At 46.8% G+C, this 11,393-nt stretch overlaps 1 protein-coding gene across 1 annotated transcript; it reads left to right on the top strand.

Annotated features, from left to right (window-relative positions):
* The first annotated feature begins 4,336 nt into the window (after positions 1 to 4,336).
* Positions 4,337 to 6,359, top strand: LOC119459095 (endothelin-converting enzyme 1-like). Its single transcript, XM_037720927.1, has 2 exons — positions 4,337 to 4,864; positions 4,962 to 6,359. Exons 1-2 carry the CDS (start codon positions 4,337 to 4,339, stop codon positions 6,357 to 6,359), a joined length of 1,926 nt encoding a protein of 641 aa, XP_037576855.1.
* The last annotated feature ends 5,034 nt before the right edge of the window (positions 6,360 to 11,393 follow it).

Below are 11,393 nucleotides of genomic sequence, written 5' to 3'. Positions count from 1 at the left end.
GGGCGAAATACAGAACACACCCGTGTGCTTTGGTTTAGGTGCACGTTAAAGAACCTCCGGTCGTCCAAAATAATCCCCCACTACGGCGTGCCTCATAATCAGATGGTGGTTTTGGCGCGTAAAACCCCATAATTTAATTTTTTTCAATGCATCACTAAATTTGCACCAGGCTTTCCTTCAAGTGTTGCAAAGAGTGTAACGCCGAGCGGAATTTTAAAAAATTCCGATAGGAATGTGGCGCTCGCCACACGCCGAGCGGAATTTTCTCGCCACATTCCTATCGAGAATGCCGACAACGGCACAATGCCGCCCTGACGAGTAGCTTTTGTACATCGCTGCTGCTCACTCAAACCGTGAGTAGCAACGACACTGGTACGCTGCCCGCTGGTACTCAGCGTACAGCGAAGCGCAGAGCAAAATTAGTTCAATGGAATGGCTCAGGAACGTGGAGGACAAAAATTGGGCAGTCAGACTGCACGAATATATATTTAAGGTCGCGGACGCACTAGCGAGGCTCTGGAATCGGGGCCTCCGAATAACCAGGCACAATTTGGAAGAAGAGCTCGAGGTAAAGCTGACAACCAAGTATAAGGTAATTGGAAGTACGAGTAGGCAACACGGAGGCTTCAAAATTGAGTAGCAATTTAACGACATATGCGAGTGATGTGCGTTTGTATTGCGTCGCACCTCTCTGAAGTCCCGAATCGATGATTTAAACCGCATTCACCACATATCACAGTGTTCAGGAGCTCACGCGACATGCGTCCAGCCTCTCCCTGCAGCGAATTGCAACTGGCGGTGGTCTATATATATATATATATATATATATATATATATATATATATATATATATATACGTCTTTCTAAGCTCTCCTATTCCCTCTCTACCTCTGCCACGTGATCGGCTTCCTTCACTTACACACATACACTCTCTCCCTCTTCGACACACCTACTGTGAATACATTAAAAACAGTTTCATTTCCTTTATTTATTTCTGAAAGTTCCCAAGACAGCTCTACGCCTTAATATTGGTGCACTTGTGTTACGCAAAGAACGGAAAAGAAAAACAACAAACAAAACAGAAAACCTGGAAGAACAGTGGTAAAATGCAACAAAAATGAATTACGTCAATGACAGATGTCAGATAATGAGCAAATACAAGAGCTGAAAAATATCAACATCATAACGTAAGGTGTATTGTTGGGCCACAAGACATGTTATAGCGTTAAAGGTGCAGGAGGCCTTTACGTAGAAAAATGCTGGGATTACGCAAGTTTGGGCAAGGCGCGCAGAACGTTACAGCCGACTGTAACCACGGACAGGAAAAGTGGCTATGAATTAGTTTATACAATAGGGAATCACGATAATTTCGCCTTATTTCTAGGGGCGTAATATTAAACATGCGCAGTACACGCTCATTGGCAAAAAATACACGGCGTCCCAGAAATCGATCGTACAGGATGCGAATGAAATGTCGCTGGACACATTCAATTTTAGCCAAATTTGTCAAATTAATACAGTTCCACACAACAGAACATGAAGTCTAGCTTGGTGCAGACAAAAGAAGAATACAAGAGAAGAACGCAGTTGACATTTCTAAACTTTTTTTGTGATTCTTGATATGTGACCTAACTTTCTGCAGGATGTATTAACAATGCTTGAAACCCGACGCCACCATGTCTGTAGATTGTGGTTAAGTCGTACTTTACCATTTTTCTGACGGATTTCACTGTGAGAATTTCAATTTTTGTTAACCAAAACCTTGCACCACGTGAAGGCCCTGCGCGTTCAGGGTGGTTGGGGATGATTTTCTCCTCCACGGACGCCGAAATCCACGCCGACACCGGTGCTGACGCCAGCGCCGGATTTTCTGCGACACGGAGCGCTTAACGCTGTCGCGTTAATACTTTAAAGGGGGTGTTATACCCCTGACACACGAGCAAAGGCTAAGTCCTTTGCAGGAAACCCCTTTTGTTACTCCAAAGGACCCTTTGCAGAAAGGAGTTGCGGCGATGACACACGGCATCGCACTAACTTCTTTAGGTGGTTCCTCAGATGAACACGAAAAAAAGCATTGTTTGTTAAAGCAGCGAGAGAAAACATTTACAAAAAGCTGCGCATGTAGATTACATTTAGTGATTGTAGAACCTAAAAACATTTCCCCCCATTTTTGGTGATAATGTGCATATTCGGAATTCAACATGGCAGCGCTAGAGACGTGGCGCGAGCGTTTGAGAGTATAGCTAGAGTAAATCACTGTTCGACAAATCGCATTACCACAAAATATTTACACATTTACCAAGTAAAAAATACTTACGGGGTACCATAGCTATGTATAACATGTTTTCTTCTATTGAGTTGTGCACTGTATGCGAGAGTACACCTTTCCGCTCGAAAAGTAGATGCCCGATCTTCTTTCCAACAAAGGAACTTTGCCGGGAGGGAGATACTCCTTTGCCGTTTGTCACTGCGCTTGAACGCCTTTCCGGTAGATGTCCCCTTACCTTTATATATATATAAAGGACTTTAGAGTGCCCGTGCGTCAGGGGTGTTACACGTTTTATCGGAGAACAAAAACTTCTTCCAAGTGTATACCAGACTTGTTAACTTGTGAAGAGCTTCTCTTACACATCAAACGCTTTCAGAATGTACGCATTGGCCCCAGATGCGCTGGTGGTTGTTAACGCGAACAATCAAAGTGTTGTAAATAATCTCTGATTTTTTTGTTTGTGACGTGGCAGAAACAGGCAATAAAGAAAAGAAAGAGCGATCGTGACAGAGTGGTTAGAACGCTGGGCTGCTGTGCTCGGCAGAAGTTCGATTCCAAATTATTTTGTTTTTATTAACGCGAGGAGAGACAGGAACCTACTCACCGCAATGTGCTAAATATGAGGCAAAGAATGCTTCGCATTAAGAACATTTGGAACAGCTTCGGAAAGTTTCGAGCTGTGTAGTAATAAAGCTCTAGGTTCCTTAGCAGCCTATTTGAAAGGGTTCTCCATGGCCAATGTACAAAATTATCAAATTCGTCCTAACTGGATTTCTTTTTCACGCTTGCCGCGGAACTAAAATGTTTGCCGTTTAAGAACTAATCGGTGTATGGAGATAAAGCTTCGTTGAAATAAAGTGTTTGCAGAAAAAAAATTCATCGACGATTACGGTACTACCAAATGAGAAATTTGAGGGCAGCTCTATACGTGTTCTCATTTCGCGATATATTGGCTGGCGCGGACAATCTGTCTGGTGCGGCAAGTTGCAAACGGAGCGAAGTGCAGCGCGACTGCACTCGTCGCCAACTGGCGCCAACTGGTCGCCATCATCGCCGCACTTCGCTTTTCTTCTCACGATTTCGCCATACCGTCCTCCTCCTCCGCTTTACGCCTCATGGATCCGCTGTACTCTCTTCCTCCGCTTTCCTCCTCGCGTCTTTCATCCCCCGCAGCATCCGTTCACTCGCTTACGGGTGACAACGCGGACGATCGCCGCAAAAACTGGCGCCTAAGTGCTGCGCTCTAAAAAAAAAAAAAAAAAAAAAAAAAAAAAAAAAAACGTGGGGCTGGATTATGATTTACAGCTTCAGGTGTATTTGGAGTGCGGTAGTTGGCAAGCTAACGTCGGAGCCATTAAGTAGCTTCTTGGAGTTCTTGGTGTCAATGAAAGGGTTTGTATTTCTCGCTGAAGCTTTGTACACGCCTATGGGAGACCCTCTGGAGATCGTATATACCTTTAGAAATGCCCGTGGGTGCGCACCTGTTAATGCGAGAGCGTCTACTGCAGACTGGCTCACGTTAAACGGCGCATGCGCAAAACCTGTCGGGGTGGGCGCGCAATTTGCGAGGAAGTGTTTGGAGAGTTTAAATGTTTCACAGAAACCGGAAATACATCTTCGGTGGAAAAACGCTTTGAGTCCAGAACAAGGAGCGCACGTTGGGCGCCAAGGCCTTTTTGTATTTGAGCGAGCTGCTTCACTGGAGCTCGATTTTGCGGAGTCGCACAAAGCTTTCCTCTTGCAATGCCGCATTTGTATGCTTATTTTGCCCAACTTCTCTCCTCAATCCCCCGTTTTCGCTGTAGAGTACGCATAATTAACGACGTTCAAATGCAATGCTCATTGTCTGTTTCTCGTACTGGCATATAAATGTGACGTTGTTTGAGGACTGGGCCCGACCAAGCGCTAACGCCAATCCAAAGCGAACCTTTACTCAATGTGGAGCTTCGCGTGTGATGTTATAACTTTGGCTTACCCACTTCTCGAAATAGGCCTAGAGCCATCATTGAAATATGCTACTCTCTGTCGCAGTACGTCGAAGCGAATGAGATAGCTCAAGAGAAGACCATGCACCGTGGCAAGGTGATCATGCTGATAGTCGTCCCAGCGCTGGCCCTCTTGCTAGCCGTGATGGCGGTTGTCATCTATGTGATCACCATGGAAAGGCCACGAAAGCGTGTGGACACGTGTAGGAGCGACGACTGCGCTGCCTTTGGCCGAGAGCTGCACGATGCCGTCAATATGTCGGTTGACCCGTGCCAAGACTTCCACGCGTTCGTGTGCGGCGGCTGGAGCGACCCCAAGCGACGAGAGACGACCGAGTCAAGAATGGTGGCCGCCGCATTGGATCTGGCGATCGACGAAGCCAAAGCCGACCGGATGCGTCGCAGCAAGGCCACGCAGTTCTTCGAGAGCTGCACCACGGCCGGCAATTCGAAGGAGAAGAACCTGAGAGAATTTGCGAATCTCCGGCGCTCCTTGGGTCTACCCTGGCCCGAGCAGAAGCCCAGCGGCACAACGCACCCGCTCGACATCATGGTGAACCTGGCGCTTAATTGGGAAATGAACTTCCTCTTTGACCTCGGCACTGTTGCCGTAAGCAATTCCACCGCGCTGCTTGTCTCCCGCGGTCGCCTGGGTACCGTGTGGGAGGATAGGTTGCACGGTGTCAGGACTGGTCGAAACGTACGAGGATTACGTGAACGATTACTACCGAGTCCTCAACGCCAACAGTTCCCAAGCTGGCGTGGGAGCAGCCGACCTCCTCCGCATCGAGACGGCCTTTGTCAACACGAAGCTCGAGTTCCTATACGACACTCCTCGACAAGACTGGTTCGAAGTGAGCGCCCTCGACGGCAAGACGCCGTCCGTTCCGGCGGGCTTGTGGCTCAATCTTCTGAGGAAGCACGACACGCAGTTCGACTGGAACGGCGAAGACACCGTGATCATTGAGGACGGTAGAATACTGCAGAGCGTCGACAATCTTCTGAAGGGCCTGGACCACCACAAGTTGATCATCGGGCTCTCGTGGATGTTCATTCAGACGCACCTCTGGGCTGTCTATGAGCCGCCTTCGCTCAGATTCGGCGGCGCTGAGGAGGACCTAATAAAGATGAGAGAGCGCGGCTGCATGGAATACGTCGAATCCCGTCTGGGGCTGCTCGGCTGGGCGACGACGCTAACCGAGCGCTTCGGAACGAAGGAGAGCCGACTGCACGTCTCCAGTTTCCTGCATCGAATCAACCGGCAGACGAAGCGCCTCGTAAACAAGCTAAGTTGGATGGACTACGATAGCAAGCAGATGACCTTCTCGAAGCTGGACAAGATGGCCCGCACCATACTGCCAGGGGACAGCTTCTTCGACCCGAAGAAACGCGATCAGCTGTACGACGTCTTTCCCGAAATGCGTGGCAAGACCTTCATGGCGAATCTGGTGAAGGCGTCCGAGGTGTACCGTGGGCTGCGCAACCACGAACACTTCGCGGACGTGTACAGCGTTCGCATGTTTCCCCGGTTTGGTCGCGAGCTTTACCTGTACCTGCCGGACTCGATGATGCTCGCGTTAGTGAACCTGAGCCCGCCGATGTACTACAAGGACGCGACGCTGGCGATTAAATACGGTGGTCTAGGCTCCTTTGTGGCGCGACAGATGGCCAGGGCGTTTGACGATATCGGCGTGAGGGTTGACGACTCGGGCAAGCGCAGACTGTGGCTCGGAGCCCAGGCGCAGGCAGCGCATAAGATCAAGGTTAATTGCAACGTCCACGCAGGCTCGAACAGCACGGTGTGGCGTCCGATGCGCGCGTTGCCCACCATGCCCGGGCTGGAGATTGCTTACGAGGGCTTCTTGGCCGCCGTGAAGGTTGACTTCCGAGCTCTGGACGACTTCAAGGTCCTTCACCTGGAAGCGTTCACAGACTTCCAGATATTCTTCCTGGCGTACTGTTACGCAGTGTGTGCAAAGCGGCCACAGACCATGCGCGATGAGTGCAATGTTCCGGCTAAGAACTCCCCTGCTTTTGCCGAAGTGTTCCAATGTTCCGCGAATGCCCCCATGAATCCACCAGAAAAATGCTCGTTTTTTTACTAGTGAACAGTTGCAGCCCTTTTAGTTTTTAATGTGCGAATGTTGACCACGTCAGAGAGCAACGCTACAGTGATGTCAGTTTAATATGGATGGCTTAAGAGCATCGCGCAAGCTGCGCTCCTTAAAATCGAGTGAATAGCTGGCATTGCGTATTGCGTCTACCGTTTGGCGCCTAATGTGCTCTCTTCATACGTCTATTCCAGCTAAATAATTTAATTTGTTTTACTTGTGCACAGTCGTATGTTCTCTCTCCACTTTTCTTTTTCACGTAGAATCTTAGCCTGGGTCAAACTAGTTGATTGATCTGATGTTTTTTTTTAAGTGAATGGCGGAGGAAGAAAGTTTATGCAAGGATAGGGGTATAAGGCACAAATGTGACACTAGGCTGCCATTGTTGGCGCCCTCTGGAGCCATTCTGTGAGCTGTTTGTGTGTCGTGTACCATTGTCCTCGGTTTTCTTTTTTCACGCCGCTAATGAATTTTTCACCAGTTGCCGTCATTGCTCAGTGGACGACACGATAAATATGTCAAAGCGATATTCTGGAGCCCATAACATGGCTTAACTATAGCACAACTCTGTCGTCTTACTTGAGCATGTAGATAGCTTGGACCGATTGAGCAACTGCTACAGAATAAAAAGTATGCGGGCAATCGAAACCCCCTCATGGGCCTGCGTAGATAATACTAGAGATATACGTTGAAATAACACCGTCAATTTTAAACAATATAACGTTCAGCTAGCGCTTTGTCAAAATGACTGCGTCACTTGGTCAACTGATAAATCGAAGAAAGCAAGAACGGCTTGTTTTCAGGATTAACGCTGCGCTTCGTCGGGTGTTGAGAAAAAGCTAGATTGCAGGCAATGGTGGTGCAGACACCCGCTCAAACATTACGTACGGTGCCGCTGAAGTGCACCTATTTGTGCGGGCATTAAAGCTCAAGTTCATTTCAGTTGCATAATAATATGATGCGGGCAGGCACGAGCCAAAAGTGAGCATGCTTCACTCGAACGCGCCCTTGCCCCTTGCCCGCCTGACTTTTGACTTGCAACGTCAGCAACTTACATTCAACTTTAGCACTATGCACAGTAAAAACAGAATACCACGAAATAAATCTGGCAAGTAGAAACACTTTGGACGAGTGCATTTGAGAACCCGTAGTATGGAAAATGGTCTCGAATACCGCATATGCTGCATTCTTCAATAAAGGTACTTCTAGACATCATTTATTCAACCAGGGAGAGAGTAGCGTAACATTTGGCGTCCATGCAGAGCACGGCAAAATACATTACACCCAAATTCTTGATTTCTTAAAGCACATTGCGACTGTCTGATTAAGAAAAGATGTGTGAAGAAAACATGTTCGTCTAAGTAATACTCGTAAATGTTGTGGATATGATTGATATTAAATTTCTTGAACTCATCCGTATTGGCCTGATAGCCTGCGTTAGCTATATAGCGAAAATATTTTTTGAAGGATTAATATTTTGTTTGTTTAGCTGAGATGTTTTGCCCCTTATCAGGAAACGGTAATTTGCATGCGATTAGAATCGAGAGTTACAAATTTATTTTATTCATAATGGTAAGCCGGAACGGAATCTATCTCACAAGTCAGTGGCCTCGACAAGTTTGCAGTAACAGAGCTCACTTGCAAATCCCTAACCCATGTTGGTATTGAGCAGTACTCCAAGTGTATTTACTGTTTCTGGGAAATTCAGTAAGGATCGATTTCACTGTGCTTTATTTGGAGATCCGCTGAGAGCGCACTTTGTCGAGTGTGAAATAACACACATTTTGCGTCGTGGGAGTTTATTAGCGAATGGTTTGCTTCACTCCACGCTTTAAGTTTTTCTGATGCGCTGTGAGTAAGAGGAATGAGAGAACGAAAGCTACTATAGTTAGAAAGCGGATGCTTGCGTCGTCCGCGCATGGACTGTACTTCAGTCTTTCACTGGTGCTAGCAGCAGCAGCAACAGTGCATGGTTGCTGCGGCGGAAGCATCACTGGCAAACCCAACAGTTTCTTTCAGAGTTGACGCGCACACACAAGCTTGCTGTTTCATTGACGTGTCCCCTGCTTGGGCAGCTGAGCCTCGCCACCACACGCTGTAGCAGACGATGCTCGGCCGCCCGCACTAAGCTGTTAAGGGCTACGGTTCTTGGCGGTGCGAGTCTCCTGTGGGACGCGCCTTGCACGCTGGCATTGACGAGGAGGCTGTCGCCGGGCAGTCCAAAACTAGTTCACCTTCCGCCGCTTGCATCATGCCGTGTTAAGGCCGTCTAACCTAACCATGTTTGAAAACTCAAAATAAACTTTGCTTTTTCTAATTTACCGATCTGTAATATTTCTTGCCATTATAGAGATTTTGTCACTAGATTCAGCGGCTTTCTTGTCTGTTTAGGGACAAAGTTTTCTATTTAGCGAGCGGCGACTTTTCTTTGAGATTTGAATGAACAGTACGTGAAACTTGAGCGGCTTCAAAGTCAGAAAAATTGCTTCAAAAATGTCCTTCTAATACGCATTTTATTATTTAAAAGCTACATGTAAGCGGCCGAAACACAGTGTACGCGCCTGCATATGGGCTCTGTGAGCATGATGAAGCAACGGTTGCGTTCACACTGATGCTCTTTTTTTATTTCGAAAGTTCGCCCAACGGCATAAACTATTAAATATAGAAATGTAGGCTGGTTTCGGCAATGAACATCAATAGTGCTCGATGTTTTTTTTCCACACAGCCAAGAATGATAGTCCAATGCTCTTAACATTGTGATTGTGCTTCACAGCACAGCGGTCATGACAGACTTCACATTGTGCTCACAAAATTGATGCTTATTTATTCGAAAAAAAATGATTTGACTCAATATAAACGCTGCGGTTTCTGTGGTATCATCAAATGCATTAGATTTCCGAACGGTCGCAAGCGTAGCAGTAAATTCTTTTAACAAATTTATCAGAACAAATAGACCCCTTTCATGAATACGCCACGCGGCCGTGGACTTTTGGTTAATTTCGATTTGCACATGCGTCTGGGATAAAAAGCAGCATGTTTCGGGCATGTACGTGGTTGTGTGTTCGCAGATGCATCCATCGATCCGAGGTATAGCAGCAGCTTCAGGCCCTTACGTCTCTGGAGTCTAGTGAGTAAATTTGTATCGCGCCTAGCTGTTGCAAAGCAGTGAGATTTATTTTGGCATCGTACTAAGCGACGGCGGCCAGACGTCGGCGGGATTGAACGGGATGGACGAACGGCCTGGCTTGGCTTGGGCGGCTGTTGGGCTCCGAGCTGAGTCTGCAGGCGTACCCCTCGAAGACGAATAGACAAAAAAAAACTAGTTGAGGATACATAGTGCTGACAGAAAGTTACGTCTTAGAGTCAAGTGCCTGTTACGACCAAGAAATCTGACTAGAGCGGCGGTCGGTTCTCTCGGGTATGCGCGCATGAAAGTTGCCGTCATTGCAGGTGTTTTGTTTACATGATGGTGGTGTTTGCTGACAAAGAGGTAAGTGCCTTACATTTCACTGTGCTCTTAATCGCCTGCGTAGACGCGCTTGGTAGTAGTAACACAGGTGCGAGTTTGATACTAAATATCTGAACAGTCGTACAATGTTGCAACGGCGAATATCAACGCATACAATATCAATACATACGAATATCAATACCATCAACGGCGAACATGTCGGCAAGCTTCGGTTTGCAGATGGTATTGTCCCATTCAGCAACGATGGGGACGAATTACAACAACTGATTGAGAACCTTAATCGAGAACGTGCAAGAGTGGGGTTGAAGATGAATATGCAGAAGACAAAAATAATTATTTATTTTTTAGAGTAAGGAAACAAGAATTCAGGATCGCCAGTCTGCCTTTTGAGTCTTTAAAGGAGTATGTTTATCTAGGTCAATTACTAACAGGGAACCCTGATCATGACAAGGAAATTTACAGAAGAATAAAATTGGGTTGGAGTGCATATGGCAGGCATTGCCAAATTCTGACTCGGATTTTACCACTGTCGTTGACAAGAAACGTGAACAAGCATTGCATTCTTTCGGTGCTAACAAAAGGGGCGGAAACTTGGAGGTTAACAAAGAAGACTGAGAACAAGTTAAGGACCGCACAAAGAGCGATGGAACTGAAAAATGTTAAAAGACAGGAAGAGAGTTCTGTAGATCAGAGAGCAAACGGGGATAGCCGATATTCTAGTTGACAATAAGAGGGAAAAATGGAGCTGGGTAGGCCACGTAATGCATAGGATGGATAACCGGTGGACAATTAGATTTACAGAATGTATACCAAGAGAAAGGAAGTGCAGTCGAGGATGACAGAAAACTAGATGGGGTGATGAAGTTAGGAAATTTGCAGGCGCAAGTTGGAATAAGCTAGCGCAAGACAGGAGTAATTGGAGATCGGCCGCGTCCTGCAGTGGACGAAGGCCTCTCCCTGCGATGGACGGTGCCATCCCTGCAGTGGACGGTGTCATCATCATAATCATAGGCTGATGATGATGATGACGCCGAGTGCTATAATTTCTTGGTAGAAGCAAAATATATCACTCATCCTAATACAGCATAAAATAACTGTCAATCCAGCTCGCAGCGTTCCTAATCAGTAAAAGGTGATGGATCTACACCATAAATTTTATCATCATCATCATCATCATCATCATCAGCCTATATTTTATGTCCACTGCAGGACGAAGGCCTTTTTCCTGCGATCTCCAATTACCCCTGTCCTGCGCTAGCGCATTCGAACTTGCGCCTGCAAATTTCCTAACTTCATCATCCCATCTGGTTTTCTGCCGACCTCGACTGCGCTTCCCTTCTCCTGGTATTCATTCTGTAACCCTAATGGTTCACCAGTTATCAATCCTACGCATTACATGGCCTGCCCAGCTCCATTTCTTCCGCTTAATGTAAACTAGAATATGGGCTATCCCCGTTTGTTCTCTGATCCACACCACTCTCTTCCTGTCTCTTAACGTTAGTCCTAAGATTTTTCGTTCCATCGCTCGTTGTGCGGTCCTTAACTTGTTCTCAAGCTTC

The sequence above is a fragment of the Dermacentor silvarum genome, chromosome 7, assembly GCF_013339745.2.
Source record: "Dermacentor silvarum isolate Dsil-2018 chromosome 7, BIME_Dsil_1.4, whole genome shotgun sequence".
Taxonomy (NCBI): Eukaryota; Metazoa; Arthropoda; class Arachnida; order Ixodida; family Ixodidae; genus Dermacentor; species Dermacentor silvarum.
This window is presented reverse-complemented; position numbering and strand designations above follow the sequence as displayed.